At 52.5% G+C, this 12,312-nt stretch overlaps 1 protein-coding gene across 1 annotated transcript; it reads right to left on the bottom strand.

Moving 5' to 3' along the window:
- Positions 1-4,186: 4,186 nt before the first annotated feature.
- Positions 4,187-4,942, bottom strand: LOC138366682 (acidic proline-rich protein PRP25-like). Its single transcript, XM_069327953.1, has one exon. The coding sequence runs from the start codon at positions 4,940-4,942 to the stop codon at positions 4,187-4,189; it is 756 nt and encodes a 251-aa protein (XP_069184054.1).
- Between the last annotated feature and the right edge of the window lie 7,370 nt (positions 4,943-12,312).

The raw sequence follows: 12,312 nt of genomic DNA, 5'->3' as shown, positions 1-12,312 counted from the left end.
TTGTGTGGCTGCTCCCGAAGCCGGGCGATTTGCGGTTCTTCTCGAACTGGAGGCCCATTACTTTGTTGAATGTGGACTATAAGATCCTGTCCAAGATTTAAGCTGGTCGGTGTCGCCATGTTGTTGCTTCTGTTGTTTCTGTGGAACAGTTTTGTGGTGTTCCTGGTCGCTCGTTGCTGCAGTGCAATGCGTTATTTCGGGATGTGCTTTTGTACGTGTCGGGCTCTCGCTTGTCGGCAGCGATGCTTTGCCTGGATTGGTCTAAGGCTTTCGATCGTGTGTCGATAGCTTTTGTTTTTCGTGTGTTAGAGCGGCTTGGTTTTCCGCCTTTGTTTGTTCGTTGGGTGCGTTTGTTGTATGCTCAATGTTGCAGTCGGATTTGCATCAATGGGTTCTTGAGTGCTCCTTTCCCTGTACGCCGTTCGGTGAGGCAGGGTTGTCCACTTTCCATGCTCCTTTATTTGCTCTTTCAGGAGCCTTTTTTTTCGGGCGGTCAAGGCTTGTGCGTTGATCCATCCCCCCCGGTTGCCTTCTGATCTTCGGTTACCCATCTGTGGTTATGCGGATGATACCATCCTGTTCGTGGCCTCTGCTGGTTCTGTTAGGGCTGTCCAGGTCGTGGTTGAGAGGTTTGAGTTGGCCACTGGGGTAGGGTCAATCGTGCCAAATCTGGTGTTATGGGTATCGGTGGGTGGTCCTCTCGCCTTGTGTGGGAGGGGTCTTGGTTTCCGGTGGTCTCCTCTCTGCGTGTTCTGGGGATCACCTGGTTCGCTTCTTACGAGAGATCTTTGAAATTTAATTGGGGTGCGGTTTCTCGTAGTGTTGGTGTTGCGGTTGGGTTGTTGGCTGCGCGCCCGTTAACAATTTATCAGCGGGCGTTGCTTGTTACTTGTAAAATTCTGTCACGTGTCTGGTTCGTGGCTTGGTGTTTCCCCCTAGATCGCCGGCTGGCTCTGGGGTTGGAACGTCAGGTTTATAGGTACGTGTGGTATGGTCGTTACCACCCGGTTCGTCGCTCGACGTTGGTGTTAGCTGTGCGGGAAGGTGGGGTTGGAATTCCTGATGTGTTTACCAGGGCTCGGGCGTTGTTCTGGGTCTCGTTGCGTCAGGGTTTAGCGTTGGGTGGGGCGCTCAATGCTTTGTGTATTTTTTATTGTTCGGTCCGGTTTAGTTTTTTGGTGGATTGCGGTGTTTGTCGGGAGGTGGCCTTTTGTACCCCTCCTGTTTACTCCTGGGCGGTGGACATTCTTCGGGCTGTCTGTCGTTGTCCGAGTTATATGTCTCTTTCGGTGAAGGCAATTTATGGGGTTCTATTTTGTCGTGTTCGGCCGCGGGTGGAGACTTTATTCCCGTGTTGGGATTGGGGGGAGGTGTGGGCGGCGTTAGGGGCACCACCGAAGCAGCGGGAGTTGTTGTTTCACATGTTGCATTTGTCGTTGGCGACAAATGACCGGTTGTGCATGCTGGGTTTGCGTGCCTCTGACGCGTGTGTCCACTGTGGTTTGCCCGAGACTCAGTTACATGTTTTCTATTTTTGTGAGAGGTTGAGTGGTTTGCTTAATTGGTTTCGTGCTGTGTTGGCCGTGGTTTGTGGGCCGGGATGTCGGGGTGGTTTTTTGCCGTTTTTGTTTGTCTTTTCCGCGGGGCTCTCGACGGGTGCGTAATACGCTATGTCTTCTTGTCGCTGACTATGTGTATTGTGTATGGGTTGGCCGGAGGAAGGGTTATGGGGTTGATAGGGTTTTGGGGTTTTTGAGAGGCCGCTTACGGTACACCTGGTGGTGGCTGCAGCGTGCTTTTCTGGATGATTTTTGCGGTTGGTTTACTGGTGTGTATGTTCGTGGGGCTGCTTTTGAGTGATTGGTCATGGGTTGGGCTCGTGGATGTTGGCTGTGGGTTGGTTGGGTGGGTCTTGTTCCGGTTTGTCTTAGGTCCCCGGTCCTCCGGTGGGCCTCCTCGGCGGGGGTTGGGCGGGGTGTGTGTGTGTGGGTGGTTGTTTTGTTTCTGTTGTGGTTGCTCCTGTGGGTGTGTGTTCGTTTGGGTGTGCTTGTGTGTGGGTGTGGTTTTTATATTTTCCCTGGCTCCTGCGTGGGCCTTTTTGTTTGCCTTGTATAGGTTGTATGTTTTGTGCATTTTTGTTCTTTATGGAATGTGTGCTTGTTTGCTCCTATGTCTTTGGAGCGTGCCTCTTCTGTATTTTGTGATTTTCTGTGTGGGGGTTGGGGTGCCCGGGTTTATGTTTTGCCCCCCCCCCCCTTTCATGTACTACTGTTCCTGTGTTATGGGTGTTCTTTTTGCCATTACTGATTGCCATTTGTCTCTTTTTATGTGCCATGTACTTTGCCTTGTGCTATTTATGTCTTATTTATCTGTTCTTTCTTTGATTTGTGTTTTGTGTTCTGCCTTTGTATTATGACTTTTTATTATGCATAAGGAGACAAAGTAAAAAAAAAAAAATATGTACTCAGTTATTTCTGCTTGACTTTCAATGTTCTGTATTTCCCAGTTTTTTTGTTTAATGTAGTGTTGTAATTTTGCCTCTTTGTTAGGGGTTTCGGAGGCCTGTGGTTCTGTACTCTTATGCACCTGTGTTTGGGTTGTTGGGCTGGGCTTGTATGTGCGTTCTCCTTTTGTATTTCTGTACTTACGGTTTTGTGGATGTGTCGATGTTTTATGTTCTTTATATTGTGTGCTATTTATGTTATGTTCTGTTTTTTGTGGTAAATACTGTGCTCGTTTCTGGGCTTTCTCTTTTTGTGCCTTGTATCATGTGTTTTCTTTCTTGGTTTTTGTTGAGTATGTTTTGTGTATCCGTGTTTACTTCCTTTGTTATATTTGTCCTGTGTATGTTCATGACTTGTTCTTTCGGCAGGTGTCTGTTTTGTACATTGTGTATTCTTTAAAAAAAAAAAAAAAAAAAAAAGTCTACCTAATGCAAGCGACAACTTCAGAATCAGGGGGAAGGCATGAGGCGGCCTGCTCCAGGCCGTGGCTCACACCCCGACCTTGTTCTGAGCAAAAAAATAACAATCAGGCTCCAGGCACTAAGCTTAGCCAATCACGAGCAGTTCCGCTGGGTGGCGTGATCCCGTGACGTCATGACTGCGTCACGGAAGAGGCCAAGACCAACAAGGGGACCCCCCTGTAACCATAGTTCTTGTCTTAACCGCAGCTCTCCAATGTACCACTAGACTCTATTTCTGGATTTGTCATCCAATAGAGTTAACTAGCTCATAGTTTGTTCATCCTACGTCACCAACTACTGAATGGTGACAACGACGACGGCCATCGTGGCAGCAATGGGATCCCATTGACCGGAGCTGTCAAAGACATCCCAAAAAGGCATCACTGAGTTTCTTATTAATCAGCCTCGACTTGATGCACGCACTCTCGTGCACTCAGGAGAGTCAACGGAGGCTTGTGCACTCGTTCACACACATTACAACACCTGGGCAGATCTCTCACACCTCTCACCTTGCAACCACTCTCTACCCATGCAACTACCCTCTCCCCTTGCATCAACTATCTCCCCTTGCAACCACTTTTTCCCCTTGAGGGATTCGCTCACTGGCCACCAGAGGGCCAAGACGTGCTCGTTTGACCTGCCAGTTGTCGCCTGGTGCTGAGTGGAGGCGGGTGTGGATCGTGGTGTGGTGCGCCCGCTGGCCGGAGGGCCCGGCTGGTGGTATGGTGATTGGTAGTGCGTCCCGTGTACGGCGGGTGGATACGGCGTGCCTTGACTTCTCAGGGGATGTGGACTGGGCGCTTGTGGAAGTTGCTGTCGTCGATGTGCTTCAAGTGGATGTCCAGGATTTTATAGATCTGGAAAAGCTTTTCCCTACGCGGGTGGCGATGACCTTCTGCAGGAGCTCGCTGTACAAGGAGTTTGTGGCGCGTTGGGCCAGCCACTCGGTTCCAGTCACCGACACGGCTGCGTCTGTGGCCATTTCGGATCCCTGGGGGGCCGTGCAGTACGTGAGTGTGCATGGTGTACCGGTGACGTTATCTGAGGTTGAGCTGCGGGTTGTTTTGAGAAGTATGGAGTGGTGCAGTTTCATCGCTTCAACCATCTGCGTACAGGTTGGCTGAGCGGGCTGCGTACAGGCATTCGTACACTAGGTATGAAGATTACGTCACCGGTACCGTCTCGTTTTCTGTATCGGGGGCTCTCGCTCAGAGTATTTTATCAGGACCAGACTCGCATTTGTTTCCGGTGTGGTGCTGAGGGCCATGTGGCGGCGAGCTGTGATGCTCCTCGAGCTGAGGCTCCCTCCGTTTTCTTGGAGGGGTGACTTCCCCCCTTTGGAGACGCGGGGGGCTTTCTCGACGCCTTCTCGCCCTGGCGAGGTGCCTGGGGTGGTTCCTGCGGCGGGTTCGGCAAGTGCTCCCTCTGTCCCTGTTTGATCGGGACATAGTACGTCTGCTTCCCCGGTGTGCTCTGTGGGAATGGGAGCTCCTGCCTCGGGGGTTCCTCGTTCGGTGGTGGCGGAGGTGCATCTGCAGCCGGAGGCTTCTGTGCGGTCCTCGGCTGCTGCTGTTGGTGTGGTGCCTGCTTCCCCTGCTGAAGATTGTCTGCTGCCTGGGGATGCTGGGGTGGTGGGGTGTGAGTCCTCCTCCCTGCCCTCTGACTCTGCGTCGACTCCCTCGTCGTCTGCGAAGGTCGCCTCGTCCAGTGGTTCGTCAGCTGCGCTTGCCTCGGCGTCCGTGGTGGATGCCCCCTGTGAGCTGGAGTGTGCTCTCCCGCTTTCTGGGCCTGCTCCGGTCTCCGGGCGTGGTGGTAAGCTGTGGCCCCATGCTGTGGAGGTTGCTGCTTTGTGTGTCCGTCCTGCCTCGGCTTTGGGCCCGCCCACGTCGGGTTCTTCTGGAGCACCCCTTGCTGGGGGTCGTTGTACCGAGGATCAGCAGCCTCATGTGAAGCGCCGTCGTTCGGCTTAGAATACATCGCCTCGTCGGTTGTGGGCAGAGGGCGGTGTTGCGATGGAGGTTGCGGGCGAGGACATCGGGGAGGTTTCTTCTGTGGTGCCTCCAGTGACGGCAGCTGCGACTCCTGATGGTGGCACCCCTGGGTGGGTGGCTCATCGCGGTGACCAGGACCTGGTGGTCGTGTTGTCTAAAGATAACTGTCGGGGGGGCTTCGGCCCTTGTTCCGGTTGGTGGGGGCTCTGCGGATCCGGCGGAAGGCTCATCCGTGAGGCTGGGTACGGCGACTGGCGGTGTTCACTGTGATCGCCCTGGGGTCCAGGATGATGTGCGGCCTGTGTGTCGCGACGGGTTAGGGGTGTCCTGAGGTTGTCCCGATGGCGCCCTCCGTTGTATGTGCGTCCTTGAATGTTCGGGGTTTGATTGCTCTTGGGGTCCAGTTGGGCCTGTTGGATGTTTTGCAGGAGCAACGTGTGGATGTAGCTCTCATACAGGAGCATAATGTGCATGATGTGTCTGTGTTGCAGTGTCTGAGCGTGCATTATCATGTGGTGCTCAACCCGCCGAGGACGCCTTTCGGGGGGACCCTTATGTTATTCTCTCATAGGGCCTCCTTCTCCGTGCTTCACACGGAGTTGGACGAGGATGGGAGGGTGTTATTTGTGCGGGTTAAGTTTTTGGGGGGTCGTCATTTCGTTCTTGATGGTGTACGCCCCCTCGGGTGCGGCGCGTCGTCGGGAGAGGGAGGAGTTTTTTCGGGTGGGGCTTCTCCCTTTCTTGTGCCATGATACGCGGGGCATGATTTTTGGAGGGGACTTCAATTGTGTGACGAGTGCACGGGATTGTTGTAGCACTCGTCTGCAGAATGTCTCGGGTGCGCTGCAGGAGGTGGTGCGTTCCTGCGGTTTCCGGGACGCTGCTGTGCTCTTTGGTGGAGGGCTTTCGTTTACTTTTGCTGCACGTGGGGTGCGTTCGCGCATTGATAGGGTGTATATCAATGGTGGGGAATGTACGGTGTATGATTTTCGCACTGTCCCGGTGGCATTCTCCAACCACAGTTTCATGGTGATCCAGGTGGTCAGGTGCGGGTCGGTGCGGGGTGGTGGAAGCTAAACTGTGGGTTGTTGCGTTCTCCACGTGTTTGTCGTCAGTTTCGGTGTTGGTGGGTCGGGATTCGGGCCCGGCGTTGTGAGTTTCTGTCTGTCTTGGAGTGGTGTAAAGTGCAGTGTCGTTTGTTTTTTCGTGTGGTTGCTAAACGCGAGGCTGCTGGTCGCTTTGGGTTGCTGCGGTTGTTGCAGGCGCAGCTGTCGAGGTTGTATGTAAGGTACGATGCTGGTGTTGATTGTTTTGATGAGATTGTGGACTGCAAGGCGCGTATATGCGGGTTGCGGAGTGAGTGGGCGGAGGGTGTGTGTGTGAGGGCTCGTGTAAGTAAGAGGGTAGATGGAGAACGGATTTCTCCGTTTCTTTTAAGTAAGGTACGGGCCGCACGGGACTCTGTTCTTTTTACGGCCTTGCAACGGCCAGTTGGGACGGTTGTTTCGGACACTGGTGGGGTGTTGCACTATGTTCGGCAGGAGTTGGCTACGCTGTATGCGGAGGTGGCTGTGGACGCCGCGCTTGCGGAGGATTTCTTGGGTCGGTGCCTTCCTGGGTTGTCGGTTGCGGAGTGTGCTGCTCTGGTGAAAGAGGTCTCCTTGGCGGAGCTGCTTGTGGTGGTGCGGTCGTTTCGTTCCGGGAAGGTGCCGGGTTCGGATGGTCTTCCTATTGAGTTCTATGTCACCTTTTGGGACGTGTTGGGGGATGTTCTGCTGGAGGTGGTCCGGTCTTGTCTTCGGGAATGTGTTCTGCCTATGTCTCAGTGCGTTGGGATTGTGCGGCTTCTCCCGTAGTTGGGCGATTTACGGTTCTTCTCAAACTGGCGGCCCATTACTTTGTTGAATGTAAACTACAAGATCCTGTCTAAGGTCTTGGCTGGTCGGTGTCGCAGTGTTGTGGCGTCTGTTGTCTCTGTGGAGCAGTTTTGTGGTGTTCCGGGTCGTTCCTTGTTGCATTGCAATGCATTGTTTCGAGATGTGCTCTTGTACGTGTCCGACTCTCGCTTGTCGACAGCGATGATTTGTCAGGATTGGTCGAAGGCTTTCGACCGTGTGTTGCTCGATTTTGTGTTTCGTGTGTTGGGGAGGCTGGGCTTTCCGCCCTTGTTTGTTCGTTGGGTGCTCATGTTGTACGCTCAATGTTGTAGTCGGGTCTGTGTAAATGGGTTTTTGAGTGATTCTTTCCCTGTGCGTCGCTCGGTGCGGCAGGGTTGTCCGCTTTCGATGCTCCTGTATATCGTCTTTCAGGAGCCTTTTTTTCGGGCGATCAAGGAGTGCTGGTTGATCGTCTTTCCCCCCCCCCCCCCCCGTTTGCCGTCAGGTCTTCGGTTGCCTATCTGTGGTTATGCAGATGATACCGTCCTGTTCGTGGCCTCGGAGGGGTCGGTTGGGGCTGTCCAGGTTGTGGTTGAGAGGTTTGAGTTGGCCACTGGGGCGCAGGTAAACCGTGCGAAATCCGGTCTTATGGGTCTTGGTGGGTGGTCCTCTCGCCGTGTGTGGGTGGGGTCATGGTTTCCGGTTGTCGCTTCTATGCGGGTTTTGGGGCTTACCTGGTTCGCTTCCTATGAGCGGTCCTTGGCTTGCAATTGGGAAATGGTTTCCCAGAGTGTCGGTGTTGCGATTGGGTTGCTGGCTGTGCCCGTTGACGCTTTATCAGCGGGCGCTGCTTGTGAATTGCAAAGTTTTGTCCCGGATCTGGTTCGTGGCTCGGTGCTTCCCCCTGGATTGTAAGCTGGCTTTCGGGTTGGAACGCCAGGTTTATCGTTATGTGTGGTGTGGTCGTTACCACCCAGTTCGCCGGTCGACGTTGGTGTTGGCTGTGCGGGAGGGTGGGGTGGGCATTCCTGATGTGTTCTCGAGGGCTCGGGCACTTTTTTGGGTCTCGTTGTGTCAGGGATTTGAGTTGGGTGGGGGGCTCAATGGTTTGTGTATTTATTATTGCTCTGTTCGGTTTAGCTATTTGGTGGATTTTGGTGTTTGTCGGGAGGCGGCGGTCTGTAACCCCCCGGTTTACTCTTGGGCGGTGGCGATTCTTCGGGAGGTGTGCCGTTGTCCGGGGTTCCTGTCCTTGTCGGTCAAGGCAGTGTATCGGGTTTTGTTTCGTCGTGTTCCACCGCGGGTGGAAGGTTTCTTCCCGTGTTGGGATTGGGAGGATGTGTGGGCGGCGCTGGGGGCTAGGTTTCTGGCTCCGCAACAGCGGGAATTGTTGTTTCGGCTCTTGCATTTGTCGTTGGCGACTAATGCACGGTTGTGCATGCTGGGTTTGCGTGCCTCTGATGCGTGTGTGCACTGTGGTCTCCCTGAGACACAGTTGCATGTTTTTTATTTTTGCGGGCGGTTGCGGGGTTTGATTGATTGGTTTTGGGACGTGTTGGTTGGAGTTTGTGGGCCTGGGTGTCGGGGTGACCTTTTGAGGTTTTTGTTTTTGTCCTTTCCACGGAGGTCGCGCCGTGTTCGAAATACGCTTTGTCTTCTTGTTGCTGACTTTGTGCATTGTGTGTGGGTGGGTCGGAGGGAGGGTTATGGGGTTGCTAGGCTTTTGGGGTTTTTGAGGGGTCGTTTGCGGTTCACGTGGTGGTGGGTGCAGCGTGCGTTTCCGAGCGAGTTTCGTGGTTGGTTCACGGGTGGGTATGTGCGTGGGTTTGTTTTTGGGTGAGTGGTCTTCTGTTTTCATCCTAGATCCTCTGGTGGGCCTCCTCGGGGGGGCTGTGCTGGGTGTGTGTGTGGTTGCTCCTGTGGTTGTGTGTTCGGTTTGGTGTGTGGGGTTGTGTGTGAGTGTGGGGTTGAGTGTGAGTGTGGGTTTGCTTCTGTGTTGGCTCCTGCGTGGGCCGTTGCTTGTACCTTGAGTGAGTTGCATGCGGCTGTTTGTTACTCATTTTGTTGGTTTGATTGCTGTTCTTCCTGGAAGTGTGTTTGTTTAGGGTGCATGTATCTCTGTGTTTCATTGTTCGCCCCGGATTCTTTCTTGGGGTTGTCATATAGTAGTGCCTGGGCCTTGGCCATGGTTTGTTTTTATGTTACTTATATGATTTGTGTACGATGTGCTTATGCTTTGTATTATTTCTGTACTTGTGTGCATTGTATATATATATATATATATATATATATATATATATATATATATATATATATATATATATATATATATATATATATATATATATATATATATATATAAATCCCCTTGCAACCACTCATTCTCCTTGTAACCACTCTCTTCCCCATGCAATCACCATATCCTCCTGCAACCACCCACTCCCCTTGCAACCAACATCTCCCCTTGCAACCACCCTCTCCCCTTGCAACCACCCTCTTCCCTTGCAACCACCCTCTCCCATTCCAACCACCCACTCCCCTTGCAACCAACATCTCCCCTTGCAACCACTCTCTCCCCTTGCAACCACCCTCTCCCATTCCAACCACCCACTCCCCTTGCAACCACCCTCTTCCCTTGCAACCACCCTCTCCCCTTCCAACCACCCACTCCCCTTGCAACCAACATCTCCCCTTGCAACCACCATCTCCCCTTGCAACCACCATTTTCTAAAGCAACCACCCTCTCCCCTTCCAACCACCCTCTCCCCTTGCAACCACCCTCTTCCCTTGCAACCACCCTCTCCCCTTCCAACCACCCTCTCCCCTTGCAACCACCCTCTTCCCTTGCAACCACCCTCTCCCCTTCCAACCACCCACTCCCCTTGCAACCAACATCTCCCCTTGCAACCACCATCTCCCCTTGCAACCACCATTTTCTAAAGCAACCACCCTCTCCCCTTGCAACCACCCTCTCCCCTTCCAACCACCCTCTCCCCTTGCAACCAACATCTCCCCTTGCAACCTCCCTTTCCCCTTGCAACAACCCTTTTCCCTTTGTAACCACCATCTCCCCTTTCAACCATCCTCTCCCCTTGCAAACACCCTCTCCCCTTGCAACCATCCTCTCCCCTTGCAACAACCCTTTACCCATGCAACCACCCTCTCTCCATGCAACCAACCTTTCCTCATGCAACCACCCTCTCCCCTTGCAACAACCCTCTCTCCTTGCAACAACCCTCTTCCCTTTCAACCACTTTCTCCCCTTGCAACCACTCTCTCCCCTTGCCACCACCCTCTCCCAATGCAACCACCCTCTCCCCATGCAAGCACCCTATCCCCTTGCAACCACCCTCTCCCCTTTCAACCACCCTCTCCCCTTGCAACCACACTCTCCCCTCTCAACCACCCTCTCCCAATGCAATTACCCTCTCAATGCCCCTTTTAAGTATTCCCTTCCTCCCTCTCCCTCCACACCCACACAATCTCCTGCATCCAATCAGTGCTCCCCCTCTCCATCCCTTCACCCCCTCCCCTTACCGTGCAATCCCTGCATTATCTCCTGCAATGCTTCTCTTCTTCCTATAATGTAGCAATAACGTATCTCCGGTGTATCACCACAGATACCTCCACCAAGCAAGTTGTTACTACTTACAACTAACACTTAAAGTTACTAACACTACTTACTGCTGCCACGACCTTCGCCTTTGATCAACATAAATACTTAACAGTGACCGGCGATGAAGGATACCGATCACTGGAGAGTTAACGATGTGAATTAAGGATAGACCGTGCGCTACACTTGTAGCAGGTGTGCAATTGCACACCTGAAGCAGGTAAAAGCGTGGTCTACTTCTCTCGGGGGTTCTGGGGGGTCCCCGTGGGCGCCTGCCTGGTGTCGCTGTGGGTAAACGTGTAAGTATAGGAGCAGATGTGCATGTTGAGTAGTTGTAAGATGAATGTGTATGAATATGTGCCGTAGAGTTAAGCTTGTGTATATATATATATACATATATATATATATGTATATATATATATATATATATATATATGCGAACAAGCCTGAATGGTCCCCAGGACTATATGCGAATGAAAACTCACACCCCAGAAGTGACTCGAACCCATACTCCCAGGAGCAAAGCAACTGGTAACTACAGGGCGCCTTAATCCACTTGACCATCACGGCCGTCAAAAGGAAGTGATAGCCGAGGCTATTTGAGCCACTTCCCCGACGGCAACTCGGATGGTAATCTTGGGCATAGCATTTCACCAAATCACCTCATTCTTTGGGGCACACGTGAGGAACACAAATGCGAACAAGCCTGAATGGTCCCCAGGACTATATGCGAATGAAAACTCACACCCCAGAAGTGACTCGAACCCATACTCCCAGGAGCAAAGCAACTGGTAACTACAGGGCGCCTTAATCCACTTGACCATCACGGCCGTCAAAAGGAAGTGATAGCCGAGGCTATTTGAGCCACTTCCCCGACGGCAACTCGGATGGTAATCTTGGGCATAGCATTTCACCAAATCACCTCATTCTTTGGGGCACACGTGAGGAACACAAATGCGAACAAGCCTGAATGGTCCCCAGGACTATATGCGAATGAAAACTCACACCCCAGAAGTGACTCGAACCCATACTCCCAGGAGCAAAGCAACTGGTAACTACAGGGCGCCTTAATCCACTTGACCATCACGGCCGTCAAAAGGAAGTGATAGCCGAGGCTATTTGAGCCACTTCCCCGACGGCAACTCGGATGGTAATCTTGGGCATAGCATTTCACCAAATCACCTCATTCTTTGGGGCACACGTGAGGAACACAAATGCGAACAAGCCTGAATGGTCCCCAGGACTATATGCGAATGAAAACTCACACCCCAGAAGTGACTCGAACCCATACTCCCAGGAGCAAAGCAACTGGTAACTACAGGGCGCCTTAATCCACTTGACCATCACGGCCGTCAAAAGGAAGTGATAGCCGAGGCTATTTGAGCCACTTCCCCGACGGCAACTCGGATGGTAATCTTGGGCATAGCATTTCACCAAATCACCTCATTCTTTGGGGCACACGTGAGGAACACAAATGCGAACAAGCCTGAATGGTCCCCAGGACTATATGCGAATGAAAACTCATGTGTGCCCCAAAGAATGAGGTGATTTGGTGAAATGCTATGCCCAAGATTACCATCCGAGTTGCCGTCGGGGAAGTGGCTCAAATAGCCTCGGCTATCACTTCCTTTTGACGGCCGTGATGGTCAAGTGGATTAAGGCGCCCTGTAGTTACCAGTTGCTTTGCTCCTGGGAGTATGGGTTCGAGTCACTTCTGGGGTGTGAGTTTTCATTCGCATATAGTCCTGGGGACCATTCAGGCTTGTTCGCATTTGTGTTCCTCACGTGTGCCCCAAAGAATGAGGTGATTTGGTGAAATGCTATGCCCAAGATTACCATCCGAGTTGCCGTCGGGGAAGTGGCTCA

Source organism: Procambarus clarkii, chromosome 2 (assembly GCF_040958095.1).
Source record: "Procambarus clarkii isolate CNS0578487 chromosome 2, FALCON_Pclarkii_2.0, whole genome shotgun sequence".
Taxonomy (NCBI): Eukaryota; Metazoa; Arthropoda; class Malacostraca; order Decapoda; family Cambaridae; genus Procambarus; species Procambarus clarkii.
The sequence above is the reverse complement of the archived record's forward strand: the minus strand, read 5'-3'. Positions and strand labels throughout refer to the sequence as shown.